Source organism: Opisthocomus hoazin, chromosome 1 (assembly GCF_030867145.1).
Source record: "Opisthocomus hoazin isolate bOpiHoa1 chromosome 1, bOpiHoa1.hap1, whole genome shotgun sequence".
Taxonomy (NCBI): Eukaryota; Metazoa; Chordata; class Aves; order Opisthocomiformes; family Opisthocomidae; genus Opisthocomus; species Opisthocomus hoazin.
This window is the reverse complement of record NC_134414.1, coordinates 135846120-135867881: the sequence shown is the minus strand read 5'-3', so window position 1 is coordinate 135867881 and position 21762 is coordinate 135846120. Positions and strand designations below refer to the sequence as shown.

The 21762-nt window shown below is 43.9% G+C and overlaps 1 protein-coding gene across 3 annotated transcripts in view; it reads right to left on the bottom strand.

Moving 5' to 3' along the window:
- CHD1L (chromodomain helicase DNA binding protein 1 like) overlaps positions 1 to 21762 on the bottom strand; it is a 38277-nt gene that overhangs the window by 8916 nt on the left and 7599 nt on the right. Inside the window, exons 7-23 of one of the 3 annotated variants that reach the window (XR_012765662.1) lie at positions 21236 to 21398; positions 20786 to 20941; positions 19530 to 19622; positions 18982 to 19078; positions 17468 to 17541; positions 16312 to 16422; positions 14585 to 14699; positions 13998 to 14151; positions 12750 to 12915; positions 11249 to 11394; positions 10730 to 10893; positions 9793 to 9998; positions 8620 to 8718; positions 7797 to 7867; positions 7417 to 7531; positions 7059 to 7167; positions 5059 to 6378 (exon numbers count right to left, since the gene is read on the bottom strand). Coding sequence is in view for 2 of the 3 variants with exons in the window: in XM_075437075.1 (XP_075293190.1) it covers positions 6336 to 6378; positions 7059 to 7167; positions 7417 to 7531; positions 7797 to 7867; positions 8620 to 8718; positions 9793 to 9998; positions 10730 to 10893; positions 11249 to 11394; positions 12750 to 12915; positions 13998 to 14151; positions 14585 to 14699; positions 16312 to 16422; positions 17468 to 17541; positions 18982 to 19078; positions 19530 to 19622; positions 20786 to 20941; positions 21236 to 21398 (2082 nt within the window). In the remaining variant the exon portion in view is untranslated. Of the gene's footprint in view, positions 1 to 3271; positions 6379 to 7058; positions 7168 to 7416; positions 7532 to 7796; positions 7868 to 8619; positions 8719 to 9792; positions 9999 to 10729; positions 10894 to 11248; positions 11395 to 12749; positions 12916 to 13997; positions 14152 to 14584; positions 14700 to 16311; positions 16423 to 17467; positions 17542 to 18981; positions 19079 to 19529; positions 19623 to 20785; positions 20942 to 21235; positions 21399 to 21762 lie in introns of those variants that run through there. The other 2 variants (XM_075437075.1, XM_075437087.1) reach the window with 2 other exon arrangements.

Genomic DNA, 21762 nt, shown 5'->3' with positions numbered 1-21762 from the left:
AAATAAAGCCACGGGTTTATTTGTAGCACTTGCCGCCTACTCAACACCCGTACAACCCGGGATGACTCCACAACGGAACAGTCATCCGGGAGTTAGAAGAAACGTTTCCATACCACTCCGGTTTGGTGGTTACATCACCTCCTGCTCTGCGTGGTGTACATGCTTACCCAAGCCCGTGGCAGACTGGAAGACGCCGATATCAAGTGATCGGCTCCATCTTGTAGTATGCATCAACATGTGCCTAAACCTGCCCAAGGCCCGAGTCCTCTGCTGCGTTCCAGGCAATGGCCCTGCCCTGGACCCGAGTCCTCTGCTGCGTTCCAGGCAATGGCCCTGCCCTGGAAAGCGTTCGACACCCTGCTGAAAGCCGGCCAACGCAGCCCCCCTGGCTGCCAATGGCTCCCCATGGCTCGACGACCACAACGGGGTTTGGTTCCTCCCCGCTCGGAGGTGGGGGAAACGCGACAAAGGGCAGCAGGCCGGGGCTTACGCAGGCCGTGCATCTGGCACAGGGGAGAGGCTCGGTGCAAGGAGCAAGGTTTTACCTGTGCCGAGCGGGAAGAGGACAAGGGGAGACGCTGCCCTGCCTGAAAGGCTACGGAAACTCAGGGGGAAACTTCAACAAGGGAAAGGGGACTTCTTCAAAGGTCTTTAACTGGACATCTTTGAAAGCAACCAAGAAACTCCTCTGCTAAGTCTGTATGTCTTCTACTACTATGCTGCCCCAGCAGCTGCCCAGGAAGATTCAGAGAACTTCTAAACACTAGCTTCATCATCTAGAGCAGCAGGACTTGTTGCAGTGCCCCACGGAAAGGAGACTGCCAAGAGATCTAAGCTGGGGATGTGCACAAACCTCAGAGAGGACCAGCCCCTACGCCCCGTCCAGGCCCAGATGGCACAGATACCTGTTGGACCCAGCAGGGAGGTCCCCTTGCACCCAGCTAGGTCAAGCCGTTACGTAGAATATCAGCAAAGGAGGAACAAGCTGAAGAGGGGCTCAGGGGCAGGTCCTGAGACACTGCTAGATGCTTACCCTTCATCATCTGTCTAAACCACTCAGACACGAGGAAAAGTTTCGCCTGAGTCCAGCTGCTTGTGTGGTAGGGTCATAGTTCATAAATTTGTAAAGTGCTATGCTCCTGTACACTACTGAACAGGTAAGGGTAGAGGGTTTTTTCGATTATCCAGAACAGATCTCAGATTCACAGGAGCATCGCTTTAGTTGGAATGGACTTCTGGAGATCACCTAGTCCACTCTCCCCACTCCGAACAGGGTCAACCAGAGCAGGTCGCTCAGGGCTGTGCCAAGCTGGGTTTTTAGCATCTCAAAGGACGGAGAGTTCACAACCTCCCTCCACAACCTGTCATAGTGTTTGAACATCCTCACAATAAAAATGTTTTTTCTCACATTAAAATGAAATTTCCATGTACTTCAGTTTGCGCCTGTTCCCTCTTCTCCTTTCACTGGAGACCACTAGGAAGAGTCTGCCTCCATTTTTTCACTCCCTTCCATCGGGTATTTATACACATCGATACGCATTTACATACACGGACTCCCCTCTGAAACGTCTCAAGGCTAAAAGAATCCCAGCTCTCCCAGCCTTTCCTGGTACGTCAGATGCTCCAGTCCCTGAATCATTTTAGTGGACCTATGCTGGACTCACTCCAGCATGCCCACGTCAAACAAAGACGGTCTCTCGACCGCTGCACGTAATGCAAGACAGCTTCATTGCTCAGTTCCCTTCTGCTTTGATCTCTTCCCGCTCCTACTGGCATAGTGGCCAGGGGATGTTTTAGGAAGGATCTGCAAGGGGTCAAGTACGTGCACCAGCACTGCTTTATGGCACGCTCTTAGATGCACACACAGACAGATGAAGAGGTAGGACACTCATATGAAGCCAGGCCCACACTTGGCCTGTTTCAGGATGTGGGACACAGAAAAGGGATGTGATCTCAGATTCTTCATCCCTTTCTGCAGTGGACTTGCATGAGACCATAACTGCCTTTGATTTGGTCCTAATTTGTCTCTCTTCTATTAAAAAAAAAAAAAAAAAAAATCCTTGTCATGTGAATGCCAATGCTACAACCTCAAGTTCACTGGAAGTAACAGAGGAAAGCTAGTAGATGCCCTGCACTTACTTCAACAAGTTAATAAAATAATTCTCAAGCCAGCAAAAACTGAGACTTTTTCAGATATTACAAGAAGCAACTTCAGGCTTCCCTTAGCTCTCCTTTGGCTTGTTTTTTTCCAACAGAAACACAACTAACTTTCTCATTTCATGCAGCTCCCTGAGGGGACTGTTTCTATACTTAACTTGGAAGAAATACTCAGAAAAATGCTAAAGAATGCGAGCAGGAACATTCTATTCCTGCTTGAAACATGAGGATCCAGACAATTTTTGTGCTCATCACATTTTCAGAAGGTTCTAGGTGTCGGACCCCCAGCTGCAATACCATCTGACCAAGGCCAAGATAGGCGGATGGTAGAGTCCAGCATGGAAAGCACACACCGACTCATTCATGTAGGGAATTCAAAATTATAGACATGTGCTTTTTTAGAGGAAACACTCATCTGTAACTCTACTAATCCTGCTACAGCATTCCTCAGGCTTGTGTTTTTCACTCTGAAAAGCATGAGTTGGACAGAAAATCAGGGAGAGATGGATTTTCGGTCTCAGTTGTGTGCAACACAAGTGATCTTGGATGTACGAGAAGAGGTCCTTTCCGGAATGTGGACATTATCCCTTCTTACAACAAATCCCTTAGCATTTTGAAGCACTCTGTCTTACACTTTGATTTGCTGATCACAGTGCATGAACAACCTGCTATCCAGTCAAATTAGCTAAATAGAGGCCTACGCTCTCTCCTCTAGCATGACCTATTGTAAAGCGGTGGGAGTTTTCACATAACTTGACGTGTAGGTTACACTTTTAAGTATTCTCTTTGCTCAAAGGTTTGCTTTCTTTTTTTCCTCCAGGACTATGAGACTCACATATTTCTAAATAAATCCATCTACTTATCCTTGTATTTTTCTACTGATTATTTTTGTGGGCCAGATTCTGCCTTGTTTGGAGACACATACAATATTTTTGTTGCGATACTGAGGTTGAATTTGCTGCAGATTTTCTCCATCACCTTGGAAACCACTCTTCCTCTTTCTTTCCCCAAAATCCAGACTCCACCTTCCCAAACACACAGTGGCATAGCCAGATAATTTTTGTCTGTGACAAACTTCAGTAACAAAATCACGTATCTATACACGTCCATAAACACTGATTGATTTCTCCATTTTTTTACTGTTTCCCAAGTAGAATGAAAAGATCATTTTTAAGTTACAGGCCACAGAGATTCCTCACCAAAGACAAATTCTGTCTGCACAACGCTTTGAGAATCTGAGGCCGTGCCATGTCATGTAAGAAACATAAGCATGAGCTGAGCCAGCACAAGTACAAACATCGTTCTGAATTACTGCCCACTCTTACATGGCATCAGCTGGAGCCTCCAGCATGGGGTGGAAAGTTTTTCCCTGAGACTGGATGCCGCTTCGTAGGTCCTATCTGATGAAACTGCTTGTACAGCCAATCTGAACTGTGCATGATCTTGCTCTGTGCCGCTGACCTCAATCTAGCAGCAAACATCTAAAGTTTAATTAAATGTGCGATGACAGATATGCACGAGGAGCCACATTTCAGCTCTTACGCTGCAGAAAAATCTTGTTTAGAGGAAGAGCGAGGCCAGAGCGACACGACTACAAAAGAACACCTTCCTTCCCTTTTGGGGTGGTTGCTGTTTACAAAGGGAAAATGCGTAGTACTGCACAGCTGAAGAAACAGCATGACACATTTATCTTGCCCAGCAACTTGCATAAAAGCTACTGAGCCCTTTATGGAATTAATTATCCAAAATACAGAATTTCTGCCCAAACAAAAAGAAATAGTGGTGGGTAGCAACTAGAAAAACTTCACTTGGCTGAGATTCTGCAAAACCCAGTTCAGGATTCAGCTGAAATTCCACCTCCATTTCAAAGCAGATAGAGGTAGAACCTTTCTCTGGTTAAAAAAGAAAAAAAAAACAACCACAACAAAACGCCCACACTCCAGAATAATTTCCTAAGTAAATTTAAAGGGAAAAAAATCAGGTAGATTTCATCTGCATAGACCACGAGGACTAGAGGGCGAAAAAAGGACATCTTTTGTCTGACTCGCCCCTAAGTTAGAGGGCTGGAATCCATTGCATACCATGACCTTTTCTCTGTGCGTGCCCGGAACATTGCAGCCCCCTGTGGACCGTGTCTTAGAGGGTAAGGGACATTAACAGGCAAGTAGTCATGCCTTCCTCTCCTTTGTAACTTTAGAGTTACAGCAGGGTGAGGGACACAGGACAGAAGCAGAGCCCCATTTCCCTGTAGAAACAAAGGAAAGCATGAGGCCTCAGGCAGGAATACCTGGCCATAGTTGTGGCAGACGCAGTACTTCAACCTATTTTGGGGGACTCAGCCACAAGACAAATCCTGTCCATGTGTGACTGCCTGGTGGCCAGAGAACCCGTAGGTGGGCTGGGATTTGGCCATACGTGTGTGTGAAGCTGAGGAACAAGACTGCACGCACTGAAACGCTTGGGAATGAAACCTCTTCATGAAGGGCAATGAATATACAGGGAAAGAACAGGCAGAGGAACAGAGCCTGGAGTCTGCAGACTGAAATTACGTGTTCAGTCAAGCCGGCAAAGAGAAAAGCATAACTGGTGGTTAATTCTGGCAAAGAGGGAGTGTTTTTCCAGACTGGAGATGACTGCCCTGCTCTCTCAAATGAGGCCACAGAGCAGCATGTGCTGCTGCAGCTGATTAACAGTGCCATCAGCTGGCCCGCTGGAAGAGTGCCAGTTCACAGGACGGGGAAAACAAGGTAAATGCACATCTACTCACCACCTTTCACCCCAGAAAATCTTCACAGTCAGACTCTGATCCTGCAAGCTCTTTGCCAACTACGTAGGGGCTGCTCCTGTGAGCAGCTGCAAGACAGGTCTTACCCACAGAGGTGCTACGCAGCGCTGGCTTACCTGAGCTTCAGCGGGGTCGCAGGAAAGAACGAATCACTCGGGGCTTTTTTGGGTAGAGCGAAGAGTGAATGACAGCGTATCCGACTCGGGAAGCCTTCTCTAGTGTGGAGCACGCCAGTCAGCGTGATGAGCCGTGTCAGAATCAGGCCTCAAATTATTCAGTAACCAGATGGTGCTACAGAGGCAGTGTAAATGCAGCCAATGAGATGTGTGTTGGCAGTTAGATATTTAAAGACACACTTTCCACTGCTTGTGGGGGGATTTCCTATTGGAAGCTGAACTTTATACTGAATTCAGTTTGGCACCTGACAGTCTCCCTGGTCAAAACACTTATTAGGAGAGCTACTATCGCCTGGTCATACTAAAAAATATGCTAAAGCCAACAGTGCCAACAATGCAAAGAACAGGAAAGTTCTGTTGCAATACAGTAAAGCCAACATCAAAAACCCTGCATTAAGATTTCCTTACAGTGAATCAAAGAGTTATGGAACCTTTCACACAGCTTTTTGGACAGCAGCAAGGAACTGGTCTTGCCCAACAGCTGCAACAAAGAACTGTGTCATGAAAAAGCAGTTGTGGGAGAAGGTGTAATTTATAAAGCCAGTCTCAAATTTTGGCAGCCTTGCATGCCTTTGCCGAGAATACTGGTCAGGATTTTGCTAGATTGTAAGCATGTGATTATGTGGATAAATTTTATACTAGCAGAAATGCAAGTCAAATGGACTTCTGTGGAACTGGAACAGTATAAACAGTTTATACTATGTGGTTGTCATGTGGTGTTATTAATGCAGACAGCTTCCTTTCCACTGAGACGTCTATGTGGGCATGTGCACAGAGTCACAGGTAACCATTAAAAAGCTGATTAAAGAGGTATAGTGAGACAAGGGATGATATTTGAAGGGAGGGGTGGAAATATGGCCAAACAATACTGTATTGCTCTAGCAATAACTTAATGTAAGGGATAACAACTGAGTATCAGTGAAAGTTTAATTTTCCATCTCCAGAATAGATCTGGGATTGAGCCAGCATTCTTGTCCAAAGACTCTTTGAACTCCAGTCTCATTCCTCTCCAGAGCCACTGACAATATGTAAATGTTATAGCAAATAAAGGCAGAGAGATACAGGGGCGAGTAATAGCTGTGTTGGCCATGTTTCTGAAGCAGATGCCTACAGACTTTCTGCCTGACGTTGAAAAGATCCTTGGCTTTTTGTGCATGTTTCTCAATAAAAGTACTGCATCTTCATGGCTTTGAGACTGTCATTGAAGGTCAATATGGTTATGAAGCAGAGGAAGAGCCTTTATTCCTAGGGAAGTAGTATCTAGTAAAAAGTGTCAAGGAATGCCAGACAACATGTCCACTACGAGATTCACCAAGGAAGGAGGCAGAATGCTCTGAATACTGTTGTCTGTTTCAGGCTTTCAGTTTCACAGAACTGCTGACAGTGGCAGTATAGCAAATGCCTGTCTTCCTAGAGAAGTGAGAAAACAAAGCCTCCTTGTAAACTTCCATTTCCTTTCCTGGAAGGTGAAAGCATTGAGCTGTTCTGTTATGAGAGCCTGTCCTAACCCACACCAACTCCACCATGTTCAGCCAAGGAGGCAGGTTATCACTTGCTTGGAACATTGTAGTGGTCTTTTTCACGTTCTCGCTTTCACTACTTTCTGAGTCACTTCCATTATCCTGAAATTCCAGTCATCTCCCCCACAGACGTGGCATATACAGGTAAGCTGATAGCTGTCAACAGAAGACTAGTACCTAGTTCTAACAAATTCTGACAGGCATACTAAATCACACTGATCTGTCATTATTACCTAAAATGGTAGGTCCTCACTGTGGAATCAGACCCTGGATGACAGCAAAGTCAGAGAAAACAAGCTTTTAGCTGGACTGTGGCACTTGTGCCTTGCCTTGCTTGCTTGCTTTGCATTCACCAAGATATTTAGGGGATCATTTCAGTATTAGATTGTGAACAAAATAAGACATACTCCAAAAGGATACATAAGAGTGGGGATACCCCGTGCTGCCAAATATTTTCGGATGAGCCGCTCGGTACCATACCAGTTGAAACCTTTTGTCGCGTACCCGATACGTGGAAGATGCACTGTTGCTGAGGAGGAGGGAACAAAGAGTGCACACTCTTTAGGACAAGATACACACATAGAGAGCAATCTAGACAAGGACTACAAGCTACCCAACAAGAACAGAAGAAATGTTTTGGAACACAACATATCTGCCATGGAGACCTCACTCTTACTTCACTTCAGAAAAAATACTACGGGAGAGGTGGAAACTGGTCATCATCTTTAGGTGCAATGACACACGTGAAGATTCACCGTTCTACTGCACAGACACTTACCATTCCTTTTCTTGGCTACTAAATAAATCTTCTTCAGGCCTTTTTCCAAAGCAGACAGCTTAATGCCAGACAAGTTGTTGGACCGATCCCGGTGCTGAGCTACAATCAAGGCCAGCTAAGGAGAAAACACACAAAAAAATGAAATGGAGTCTATATACAGCACTGAGAGACACAGTGATAGCTGCTGGAAATCTGCATTGCTAACTATTAGCTTTAATAAATGAGAAATCTAAGATCTCATCTTCTCTAATGTTTAACTGCAACTTAGCAATGTTCAGCATTCAGTGCTATTATTATCGGGGAAAAGACATAATGTTCATTTCACACAGCTTCAAAAACCTGTGGACAGAGCAACACAAAAAGGAGCTTCTCATTCTCACCAAGTCTTGTCCTCTTTTCCTGGGGTTTTTATCATCAATGGGGAATAACAGGGTTCCTCCTAACTCCAGGTCTGTGCAGAAAGCAAGAACAGAACAACAACAACAAAAAAATCAGTCCCGAACAGTCAATGCGCAGTCAATGCAGCACTGATTTCACTGTCACGTTCTCTATTATTTTCCTTGGATTCCTTTATCTCCTCAGGATGGCTTCAGCAGGGTCAGACCCTTTGCCCAGGGAAGCAAGACAGATGTTGTGCTCCTAGAGACACAATCAGATCCCAGTTAAAGACCACAAATGGAAAGAGAGACACAGGAACGAGAAGAAAGCATCTCCTAGCAAATTAGAAAAAACAACAGGTCCACCTTACAGCAAGATGTGCATTCCTCACCAGCTGCAGGTAGCTCAAAACTGCTAATACATGCTCACGAGAAGATTAGTGCTTGGAGGGAACCAAAGGCTCAACTGACTACTACCTGAGTACTACCTTTCATCCTTCTTAAAAGCCCTTTGACAGAAGATGCAGTGCTCTGTCTTATATAGTTAAAAACAGACTGTGAATAATGAAAAAGTTTGGTGGTTTTCTTTTTATACGACTTGCAGCATGGATTGGAATGACCAACGTCTATGCAGAGTTCTCACACTCCAAATAAGTCAAGTCAAAGCACCCACTCTACTGCTACTTTCTGAGTTAGGGATGCACGTATCTAGAGAAAGAGGAAAAAACATGACTATCAAGGTATCCAGGCACCTGACTCTTGGAACATCAGTGGGATTTAAGCTCTTTCAAGTGTCTTGGTCCAAGGTCATGTTTTAATCTCTTACCTTTCATCTTTCCCGCCATCTCATATATTTTCCTTGGCTGATCAGAACGAGCCTCCAGAGCGGTAAATAAACCACCCCTTCCCCAGCGGCCGGAGTCATCTAGAATGAAATGACAAGTCAGACTCCTTTCAGAAAGCCAGGTTGAAGACCACCGCTGCAGGAAAGGGACCTACTCTGTACAAACACAACGAATGATTATCAAAACCAGATATGGTAACCACACGCAAACTGAAGTCAACCAGTACTCAAGGGACAATCCTAGAGGATAAATCTCAGCCCTTGAGAAAAACAAACTGGTCACAGTTCCCGGAGAAACTCTGCAGGAAGAATTCCTTCTTACTGTGCACAGAGGATGCTCAAACAAGCACTAACCATGGCATTGAGAGTATAAATCAGTTGGTATCCTCACATATATGCATATAGGTGCATAGAGCATGCAATTAGTATGTCCCTAGATTGGTGCCTTGGGCTTCCCAGAATTAGATGTTTGTTATTTGCAGGCTTTCACTTTTAATTGGCTTTTCCACTTTAAACATGAGGTTCCGTGCTGAGTTTAACATAAGCCAAAGCAGATGATAATATTCTGCTATAGCCCTGGACAGCGAGTAGCTCCAACACTGATTCAGGAGGAACTCTGTAATGTTAATTTCTCTCCCTCAGCTTAGTGTCTTAATAGAGGTCCTTTAATCAGGAGACTAGCCTAGAGCCCCTGTACTGTCAGTGTTGAGAGACAAGCACTGACATAGACAAACTCTGACCTCAGCCTCTGAAAGCGTCTGTGTCCCTCTGCTAACTGCATAAGGGAGATGGTTTTCAATATCTCAGTTCAATCCCTGCAGCTTCCATGGGAAGAACAAAAGGCCCTGGGCTCAGGAGGAACTGTCCCCACTTGGCCACAGACATAAAATTTCAAGCCATACAGGCACCTTTCAAGACGCTCACCTATAAATCCAGAGAGGGCATGAAAAGACCGAAGTACACCTTGCTAGTACTTGTGTAGGTATACACGGTGGAGTAGAGGCTGCATTGCCACTGCACCACTGAAGATTAACTCAGACTCAAATCCAAATTAGTTCAGTCTGGATGGGAATTAGAACCTATTGAGCTAGTAGGGACAATCCAGCCCCCTTGTCCACCTCACCCAACAACATTCCTGTTGTTGTAGGTCCCCACCTAGGCAGTGGACAATGATGGCATCCTCCTCTTCTGCTTTGGGGTGGGTGACATCTCCCATGACGTACTTGATATACTTCAGGTCTGCATCTTCATAATCTAAATCCACATTCAGTCCAGCCTCATCCTCAAACTCCTCCTCAGAGTCACTTTCCTCTGAAGGAAGGCAGGTAGATGTGTAATGATTTGCCTCCCACCAGGCCATCCTGAAGCAAAACAAGACAAAATTACATTCAATGAAAATCAAAGGTGGGGGTCACGCATCTTGTTTTAAATCATTGCAGTGAAACACAGGAGACTCAGACCTGCATTCCCTCTGCTTCCCTCCCATTTTAGATGAGAACAAAGTTTACCGCAGTTGTTATCTGTGATATTAAGAGTCACATGCCAGTGTTACGAGCCAGTTGCAGGCATGGGAAAAGTGAGCTCATGACAAAGGGCAAGGAGCTACTTAGAGTGGTGAAAAGGAAGAACATCTAGCAAATAAGGAGAAAGTTAAGACACATGCCAGAGAGTCACAGATGTCAGACCGATACATAGGGGCCAACTGTGACATTTCAGAAAGCTTCTCCCAAAAGCTCACTGTACATTCAGATATGAGGTTCTTATTCAGGCCACTCTCTAAGAATTAAATTAGATGTGAAGTCAGGCAGTGTATTCAGGGGAAAAGCACTCTTCCTTGGGGCTCAAACTACTTTTCCACCTTCACATCTTACATTACGCAGTTTGAGCACACACACAGAAACATCCTGATATATGAAGTTAACTCTTTCATGAGGGTGGCCTGCAGCCATTTTGTCATATTCTCCTCCCCTTATCCCCAGCTCCATCTGCCAGAGTGGATACAGAGCACAACTTGTTTTTGTCAGACACACGTTTCTAGGGCACAGTGTAACAGACATCAGCTTACAAGCAGTAGATGCAGTACAAACCATACTTTTTCTTGTGTTCTGCCTCTACTTTTGCCTTCTTCTTTTCTTCCATGAGTCTTGCTCTCTTTGCTGCTGCTTCTTGGAGCTTCTTCCTCCTAGCCTCCAGCTCCTCTGCGCTTAACAAGTGCTTCCTCCTAACTGACTGTTCCCTGAGGCCTGTGAGAAGGGCCTGGAGAAAGAAAGAAATATCATGAAAACAAGCCATGTCTGGTGCCCACATTAACCTACACTCCTTTCCCATCTGCCTACTTGTCCACAGGTCTTGATCATCAGATCCCAACAGTCACATAGTATGTGGTTTTGTGACCTAAGTTTATGAGTGCCCTGCACATCATATCTCTGATCCGTTATAAGAACTGCTGAATTGTCAAGCCCTCAGATTCAAGAGCCAACTTTACTACATTAGCATCCAAATCTTTTAACATGCCTTCTGCAAGCTGCAGGTAGAGACAGAAAACTGTCAACTTCATTTTCCACAAGCAAAAGAAAGAGCATCCTGTGCCTTGTCATGTCTTTTGTCTTACGTTTGCTTTGTTCCGCAGAGCTCTCCCTTCCTTACTGGTCTCTTCAGTCAAAGCTTTCTGAAGATCCAAAAGCTGATCAAATGCTTTTTTGTCTTCTCTGCTGGGTTCTTTTGAATAATCTTTGCCTTCGTACACGTACATGTGATCTTTAAAACATAATTAAAAAGTGTAAAAAGGAACTGAAAGCCACTAACACCTAAAGTGTACGGTGAGATCAAATGAAATTTGGCTTCTCTGTGACACTGTTCTACCCTCAGCAGAAAAAGACTTTCACTCGCATCATTTTTCTGTATGACCAGTGTCAGCATCACCTAGAATCAAGAGAATTAAGATTTTCTTCCTCAGGCAAAAGCTTTTCATTTAAGTCATTTATACTGGCAAAGAACCCTTCTTCCTATCTTGGTCAATTAACTATTCTAAGTTGTGGGTCCATCGGTGTTCTCTTTGGTCATTCCATCTCTGCCAGTAGCAAATCCATTTAGCTTTGCTATCTAGTTCCAGGCAACACTTGTAAAGCGACAGCAAACTTTTGCTTTTGAGATCCTAAGCAAAATAAAAGCACAGCACTCCGGCAGCCCAGAGTTACTGCTCATCAGGTGAGCTATTTTCCCCATAACTATTACACAGCATGGTATCACTGCTCCTCTTTCAGTTACCAACAGAAAGAAAATATCACTCTCTGCTAACTCTCAGCAAATAATTACTTGTTGCTGGCAACTGTTGCAGGACGGACAATATCTAACCTGCAGGGACATATTTCTGCTTCAGTCACAGATCTATACTTAAGTGCTACTGTGTACGCAAAACAGAAACTCAGTCTTTCACACTAGGAACAACACAAGAGGGAAAGCATCCTTTTATTCTCTTAGAGTATGGGGCTATGAAAAACTAACCACAATTGTGTGTCATTTGGACTGCCAGGTAGAGCACTGAAGACAGAGTAGGTTTATTCTAGTTGTCTAGACTTCATGACTCCACATTTCTTATCTCACATTTCGGAATTTTTTAAGGTGATTTTAACTTGTGATTTTCATGGCCAATAATCTTTTGTTAGAGATAAGTACAAAACACCTGCTATATAGTCTTTCCTGAAGTTACTGTTACAGCTCTAAAACTGTAGATCTATCTTAATGGTTCTCTGTGGGTAAAATACCATCTGCAATTTGAATAATTCCCCTTTTCTCATTCATTTCATCCGAGGTCTCAAAATATTTGAAGCACATGAAGGAATTCAGCCCCCCAGCCATAACCACAAACTAGGAAAGTATTGTTACTATTTTCTTACAGTATTTGTAAAATAAGGACACAAAAAGAAGAAAAAGGCCAATAAAGGGTTGGAAATAAAGTTTGTGGATAGGCCATAAACAAAATCCAAGCCACTCACTCAATTACAAGTCCACTTTTCTTACTGTTGCCTGAAAAATGCCACCCCTGCTGGGAAGCTTTCTCTAAGGACACCCAAGTGCCATGTGTTTCATAGGTATTCAGATTTTTAACTTACTCTCTGGATCCTCCTCTTCACTCTCTTCTTCGCGCGGCAGCACAACATCCATTACCCACTTCCCTCCTTTTGTCTCTCCAAGGATGTTTTCAAGCTCCACATCCTGTACAGTGCTCCCCTCAGAGGAGAGCAGTTTATCCAAGCCAAATTTCAAGATTTCACTCAGCTTTAATAAAGAGAAGGGGAAGTTCAGTATTAACATCTCCTAATTCCATACCAATCGAGTGTCTCGAGCTTCTCAGGCTTAAGTGCAAAGGATGTAAGAGTGGAGAAATCTAAGCCTTAATGTTACCTGTGAAAACACTTAGGCTTTAACATGCTTAGTTCTCCCAACACCTGATGGGACAGACCCCTACAACATATCTGCCTCAAAAATAACTCATCCAGACTTGAACAGTCATTTTTCTTCAGGGCTAAATGACAAAACAGCATTGTACTGACTGCATTCAAGCAGCTTTCTTCATAGCCAGAAAGACCAGGCTTGTTTTTGCCCCCAACTCCTTTAAAACAAAAGCATAAATACCACAAAATCCATGGGGAGAAAAATAGCAGCATGGAATTTCCTATGGGCTCAGTTCCACTTCTCCCATGGAAACTATAATTGCTGAGATACATGCTGATAGCGTGGGGAGGGGAGGCAGCAGGGGAAAAGATACACTAATTCCAAACCTCTCCCAGGTTTAGCTGCACACGGGATACATTCCCCTAAATGTCACTTTGCTTGAGGTTTTCAACCCAAGTTCCCAGCACAAGCCTCAGCTTTCAGGTCAGAATTATAAATCATGTCCCAACTCCTGAGGCACTATATTTGCCAAGAGGTCAACAGAAGGTTGACTTAGTTTCAGACGAGCAATCAAAAGCTTATCACCGGCTCTGTTTGTGAGAGAAAAGCACCAGAGACAGATAAGTTCTAGAAGCAATGGGTCAGCTTCCACTTTAGACATGTTACAATTAAAAATAAACAAACCAAGGAGAGGTTCTGCCTTCCCCTCTTCTCCAAGAAAACACACCCTTTATCAACAATGGATGCGCCTCAAAATTGTAAAAACTGTCTTCAAATGTCAGATCTTGCCTGGACCTGGGATGCCATTTTGGTTCCTAAGACATCCAGAAGCTGACATGTCAAGGCACATCTACCCCACAACATAAGTGTTTGGCTAGGTTCGTATCAGACATAAATACAGAAACACTCTGGGACATTGCTAAAAACGTTACTGGAGTCAAATTGAGGATATAGCTGTATTTTACCTGTAATTCTGCTGCTCCCTGAGGCTTGGGCGCTCCCAGAGCAAACTGACCCCCTTCTACAATAGCATTTGTCAGCCGGAGCTTAGAAGCAGCTCTTCGGTAGATTATTTCTTCAATTGTATCTCGCCCAATCAAGCGGATAATTTTCACAGGCCTTGAAAAGTTTAAGAAAAATCTTATTATTTTCCTTTTCTTGAGGTGCACTAATGCTATTTCCTTGCATGGAGCGCTATCCCCTCACCCACTCCTTTGGTAGGGGAAAAAACGGCAAGAACAAAATCAACAAAAATAATCAGCAGAAATGTAATGCTGATACATTGCTTCTTGACACAGGAGAAATGCTCGCTGCAAAAGTGCAAGCAAACCTCCAGATTCCCTCTCCTCCTCCAAACCTACAAATCTCCCACCCTAGACACATGACAAGGCCAAGACCACATGAGGCTGCAACAGCTGTGAAATCCTCTTTGTTCTCCCTCTTTGATCTTCAGCCTATTGTCCTTCAACCCTCCATTGCCTGTGGACAGGGAAAGCAATACTGAGAGACCAAGAGAGTCAGCAACCAAACCAGAAGCAGTAACATTTCTCACTTGTGCTGCCCAATCCGGTGAGCTCGTGCTATTGCTTGCAAGTCATTTTGTGGGTTAAAATCGCTATCGGTAAAAATAACTGTATCTGCTGCTGTCAGGTTCATGCCAACTCCACCTATGAACACAGAAGATCACAAAATATGTCACCAGCAGAAAATAAAGGCGCAGCTGGGGAATTTATGCCATGCAAGGTTCGGTCAGGTCTGATCAACTATATCTAATTAGAGCCATCTCTCAATCCCAAATCTGAGTCTCACAAGGACCTAAAAAGATGAGAAAGCTGCCCATTTCTGCACTTCTCTGTGCTTCCAGGTTCCTGCAACAGCCCAAAAACAAGCTGTACTGAGCACTGTAGTAAAAAAACACAGCGTGCAAGTGAACCAATCCGAAGGGGACTGGTTGTCAAGACTGATGAGCACAGACATGTTCCTCAGCTGGCAGGCAGATTAACCCAGCAAGCACTGTCTTCACTGAGGCTACAAGGGACTGCCCAAGTCATGACTTGGCTGCAGCACAAAAGCAGCTGGTAAATACACTGCTGAAACAGTGGAAAACCAGGCCCAACTATACAACAACCAGAGTGTAGGTATTTATTTAATTTAAAGTTTCTGAATGTTAGAGTATAGGCTCTCATGGAATGAAAGGAAAAAAAACCTAATTATATTTTTTTTAATACCCACTATTGTGACTACATACTGTAGTTAAAGAAGGGGGAGCCTGCTGCCTTAGCTTTTCTTCCAGCTCATGCCAAGCACCTCTTCACCATAATCAGAACATTCCTGCAAGAGGAGACAGTCATACGCCTGAAAATCTCTGTCCATAACATAACAGGGATGGAAAAATACTGTTAGCACACGCATTCCCAGCTGAATACAAGATGCTTCGGCCAGACATAGCAATGTGCAGTAAAAAACAACTCCAAGTCTGGCTGACATGGGCAGGGAGGGTTCAGCACTGTGGTGCGAGACACACTTCTTCCTGCCATCTACGTTAGATGCTTCTCTTCAGTCTCTCTACATACTCCCCTCAACACACTGCAGGATCATTGGAGCCAGGCTCATCCAGAAAGTCTGACCAGAAGCCCAAAGCAAGACTTAGTTCAAGTTTGATCCTTGAGATCAAGCAGTGTGGATCCCTCTTCTGGAGAAAGGCAGAAGCCTGCCTCTGCGCTTGCTTGAATAGAGAGACAGGGAGGTTTGAAACTGTGTAGAAGAGACAGATATGCCTGAGGAGATAAGAGGGGAAGAAGCACAGATGGTGGTCCCATGGTGTTCTTTGCATTCTCAGGACGGTAGAAGGCTCTCGTTTGAGTCTGTCTGCCAGCTAGAGAGCGTGTCCGTGTTCAGCAAACTCAAGAAGAAATTCCACCAGCTTAAGTAAAGAAAGCATGTTCCTGCCTAAAGTCTAGTGCTCGCAGAAATAAAATGCTAGTGAGATTCCTTAAGCTCAACCTGGCACGGGGACAGGCATTATGGGACTTGGAATCAAAAAAAGTAACTCAAGTGGCTGCAATATGAAAGCATCTTGGCATCAGCTGCTGAAAGGAAAGCACAGAAACCAGATGTCCTAGCTGAGAGACCCAAGTTCAGGATGTGTCTTGTCTCCCTCAAAAATCCCCCACATGAACAGTCTCTACAGGATTCAGAACTCCCTGAAAACTTGCCAGAGAGAATGAAAGAAGAGTGCAGAAGCAAGATGGGTTGCTTGTCTCTCTTTTCCTTACTTACCTGCTCGGGTGCTCAGCAGGAAGATAAAGATAGGCTGTTGACCAAAGTTCTTAATGGCAAGGTGTCTCTCTTCTCCCCTAACAGAACCGTCCAGCCGCTCGTAGCTGTAGCCTTTTCAAACAAGTAACACGTATGTTTCTGAAATTCTGTCTATGCTCTTACCTCATTCTCTGCTGTCTCACTGCTGTCCTGAACCTTTTCATGTCAAATTCTCCTGCCTTGATTCTCATTTTATTGCCTTCAACTCCTTCATTCTTTCCCAGTTAAACCTCATATAAACTGAAGTAGTGACCGTGACTTCCAGGTTGATTGTCGGCAAAGGGTAATTTAGCTGAGTCTGAAGCAGACTCTTAGCATTTAATTTACTGCTTGGAAACACAACAGGAAAAATCAGAGTCAAACATTAGCACACAGTCCCATTTCAGACTATGCTGAAACAGGCCAACAACCATTGGATTCTCCTTATGCAAACTCCCATGGCCCTGAACGTGTGCTTTCCTGTGAGCAAGCAGTATGGGATATAGCCCTACATTTGGCTTTATCCTGCATTATTAGTTGCCCAAAACCATAAACACCAAACAAAAGCCTCTTTCACGGGAAATCCTAAGTAGGCATGGAGCCATGTGGATTGAAACAAAAGAAAATGTCCCAAGAACACTTTGCTAACCTTGCCAAAAACGGTCTGATCCAACCAGCCCTTGCAGACAAGTTGGGGCCCCACTGCCAACAACTGTTTTAATCAAAAATTAATTTCCTGGTATGAATGTGGCCCAATTTGTGTTTTGTGCTAGACAAACTGAATCTAGAGCAATAGCCTTCAGTGCAATTACTTCACGACTCAGGTACATAACTGAGCATAGGTATATGATGAAACATTGCTCCCCTGCCACCTGTTAGCTCCATTTTATTGAGGAACCAAAGCTGTAACTACTTTGAAGAACAACACTGAAATGTCAGCTCATTTCATGAAGGTGGTAACACAGCAAAGAGCTGAACTTAAGACCCTCCAATTCACAGTGCCACTGCAAGAATATGGTTTCTATCTACTAAGCAGCAATAAATCCTCATCACAGGCAGACCAACCAAAATCAGAGGAACAATATATGGCAGAGATCATTAGAATAAGCCCTATCCCGCGAAAGTGTGCAGAACATACCTCTATAGTCCATGTAGTCTTGCAGGATATCAAGCAGCTGAGTCATCTGAGAAAAGAGCAAGACACGGTGGCCACTGGAAGAAGAGCATGAGACACCATGAGCCTCAACATACTGTGACAGCATTTCACAGAGTAGTGTAGAGAGAGGTCACAATAGCTTAACCAGTCACCATTAGTCACTGTTACATAGCAAGGCCTCATCACCGCTGTACACTAAGCCTCACAGAGTCATGGCCCATTCCCTCACCACATTTTCAGCCCCACATCCAAATGCAACCAGTTAGCTTCACTTGCCATCATCAGTTGCTGTGGCTAGAGTGCAGAGTCAGAGAGAGGTAACAAGGCTCTGGCACAGCTCTGCTGCTGGCTGGATGCAGCCTGGTGAGGATCCAAAGGAGCCTTGTCTAAAAGGATCCTCAGCTTCAACATAACGTCTTGTGGTCTTTCTCAGCAGATGACCTGCCACACCAGACTGCTCTCAAATCACACACTACAAAGCAGTTTAAATGCTGGGAAAATTTAATATCAGCATCTCTGTGACAGTAAAGCATTTCCTGCTCTAGCAAATGACCCTGAAAGACCAAACTCTGCAAACAGTTATGTAGAAGTGAGAAATCAACTCTCCTCCCTCGCAGCTCTAGGCCTCAGACAGTGCTCTGTATAAATCAGACTTTACTGTAGAGAACACAGGCGTTTTCAAGTTCAGAATTTGCACAGGGCTGGTTGTGTGGCAAAGACATTCAAGGGAGAGGCACCCACTCACAGGTGCTACACAGCAGAAGGACAAAGACCTCCACAACATCAGAACTTCCCAAGGTCTGTTGAACCTCTGTCCTTTGGAAGTAGTCAAAGGGAAATTGTAGCCCAATTAAGAGAGAAGGTAGAATCCATATCATGCAGGATGCACTGCTTCACAGACTGCACAAGAAGGCAAACTGCAGTTTGATTTGCCTCTTGTCTGAGAGCTGGAGGTAAATATCCAAGGTCCTTGGGTTCCAGGTTCTGAAGTCACCAGAGCTCAACACAAGGAGTTCTGAATGCCATTCCCAAAGCCTATTCTTGGTTTTTGGTCCAGTCAAAATTATTTTTCACATCTGCTATGCATTCTGCCTCCCAGGCTAACACAGGCATAGTAGTACAAAGGAACTCAACTGACGCACTGGAAGCTACTCTCAGGAAACCCACAGTTAAACCAGATATGCTGAATACCATGTCAGATAGTTATTGTCCCACGTTCTCAAATATGAAAATATGAGAGCATTCATCAAGTGTTTTGAGAAATATTTAAAAGGAAGCTACAAAAATTTTTGAGGTTCCTCTACCATCTCTGATGCAGCTCCTTATACTGAAATGACTTCTTTAAGGTCATCAGTAACGTGCAATAAATAGGGCAGTGCTTGTGTTGTGATGAATATCTGCTCAGTCTATGGCTAAAAAAGACAGTCTGCCTTCCCAGTTTACCTCTTCTCCCTATGTCAACTCCACCCTGTCTTCCTCACCCCAACATGACATACCCAGCATACAAGAACGAAAGGAGTTTATCCAACAAACACAGCTTGCCACTGGCTTCAACAATATGGTCTCCAATCTCAAAGGGTTCTGGCTCAACACCTGGAACAGAAAAGAGGTTCAGAAGTAGACCTAATACTCTGCAAGTAACAACTCTGTGGTCAACCTCAGTGAGTCTGCACTGCCAGCTCTTGCCAAGCAGACCCCCATGATACATGCTTGAGAAGTGATGGTCCTTCTCTGTCTCTAAGGAAGACATTCAGTAGTTCAACAAAGCATTGTGATTTCATTGTTTAGGCGAGAGAAGACGCACAAGTGGAGAGCTGCAGCAACAAACTCAGACTTCACAGTCCCCTACTTGATTCCTCATTGCTGATGAACTGCCAGGTGTTGGAATGGGACACAAATTCAAAGCTGCTACTGATTCAAGTAAAACCTTGTTTATTACTTGCTGCTTCTAAGCATTACACTGCCAAGCAATAATAGAAAACCACTGTGTAAATCAAGATACTTATTTTTTTCTGTTTCAAGAGAGACAACAGTGCTTTCTTACCATTGAAAAGGTACGGGTGGGCAACACACTTCCGAAGTTGAATTAAGACATTCTGAAGTGTAACCTTCCTTCCTGTTTCATTTTCAAATGCATCTGGAACAAACAGCACAGAAAAGGAACTGAGCAGGAAAGCCCATGCTCCATCAGTGGGTGTGACTGAGAACGTCTGCATCAGCACTGGAGTATCTCTCTGCGTATCATATTTGCATTTGAATTTCCCAGGTCAAGACTAATACATCTGTTTTTATGGACCAAACAAAATTTCCCTCACATTTTTTGGACAAACCTTTTGAAATAAGACCCTGATGAAAACTACTCTGCCTTGTCAACTCCCTGGAAAGGGTCATTGTCATTTTTCTAAGAGCGAATTATAGACCTAGAAATCATCAAAAACAGTGAAAGAAATTTGATGCAGTTCATTTGAATTTTCCAACAAAAAGTAATGCAGAACAGTCAATGTCTCCTAGGCAACCAGGAAGTTAAGAAGGGTTGCATTTTCATGATGAAAAAAACAAAATATGTGCACATATGCTGACTTTAGAAGGAGGTTCAGATTGCCTGGTGATGTTCACACAAAGTGCTAGAGCTAGAAGAACAAAGGGTCTCCCCCCCCTCCAGTTTTACTTTTCCTACAACACATAAGCACTGGCAAGCCGTATGACGTGGTATGCATAGATTACAGAGGAGGAATTCAGAGAGAAGCACATACTTTCTCTCTCCTACCTCAGGATGCTTTGCTACAGTTAGTTTACATGCAGAGTGACAAGGATCAAGCTATTACAGTAAGAGTCTATGGCTGCATTGTCTATATGGCCCTGTGGTTTCCTAAGAACCTCATATCCACATCCAGTAGGTTTAGATTTGCTTCATGGCATCTGTGCTACTGTTGGAAAATTTGTAGACACCCACAGATCCAAAATTTCTTGTACCACCCTTTTGTCAGAACACAAAAACATGCAATAGGAGCAGGCTTACCTCGTGATGACTGTTTTTAACTACAGGCTGGCCCCAAGCAGAATCCTGAAGCTGACCCTCCCTAGCTCTGCAACAGCTCAGCTCTAGATCCGTAAGTCTCTTATTTTATCACAAGCTAATACAACAAATTAAGCAGCCCAAAGCATTGAATTTGGCATGTTATTCTACGCGTATTCTGCAGGCCAAAGCATCTTCTGCTTCACAACAACAGAGCACAGATTTACAAAAGGAATTAATTTTGGTTTTAAAATTAACTGGTAGGATTCAAAACCCTCAGTTACCTAGATCTTTCATCAAAATGGCCTTGTAGTACTTCTTCTGCAGAGCTGACATTCCATGGTACAGAACCACTTCCACCTTCTTTGGCAGCTCTGCAGCCACCTCAGATTTGACTCTTCGAAGCAAAAACGGCTGCAGAAGATTGTGCAATTCTTTGGCTATGCAGAGGCAGGGGAAAAAAAAAAGAGATTATTGCATTAAATGTAAGCAATTTTTACAGTACCTTCACAATTATCCTTTCAAAATAAATGTATAAGGAACCTTACATCTGTAAGTGAAATTATTCAAGCCAAATTTTACAGAGAAATCAAGATATAATTATTACTTTTAGTGGCTTTGTTTTAAGGCTAGTCAGCATTAAAAAAAAGCAGATAAAAAGGACACAATATGCCTGTTTCCTAGTCAAGATAATAGCTTGTTCTGATTGAAGTACAACATTGCTTATTACTGACCTGGCTCACTCTCCTTTTCAATTGCTTGGTAATACTCAAAAAACTCCTGCACTTGCTCCCTAGGAAAGATGTCAGGCTCAATAAGGCTGAGTAAGGAGTACAGTTCCTGGAGGCTGTTCTGGATTGGAGTGCCTGTGAGTAGCAGGCTGAAGCCTACTGAGAACTGAAAGGACCAGCAACAAAACAAAATAATTAGGAGAAAATATCTGGAATGAAAGTTTGCTTAATATACAGCTCCACCCACGCCACTCTTAAGCTTAACTTAAAGATGACAGGTGGCACAGAACTGCCTGCAGAATGCTGCAAAGGTCTGCCAAAACCATCCAACATAAGGCATAGTGTGACAGTCAGACAGCTGCATCAAACTGACTAGGATGGCACCAACACAAGGAAGACATTGCAAGCAAAATAAGAACAAAGTTCAAAACCAACACCATTAAAGTTCTCAGATCCGTGCTCTCTACAGTCCAATATTGCATGGGCATGACTGGAAAACGCTGTCGGAATAGGACAGTGAAATGAAACTG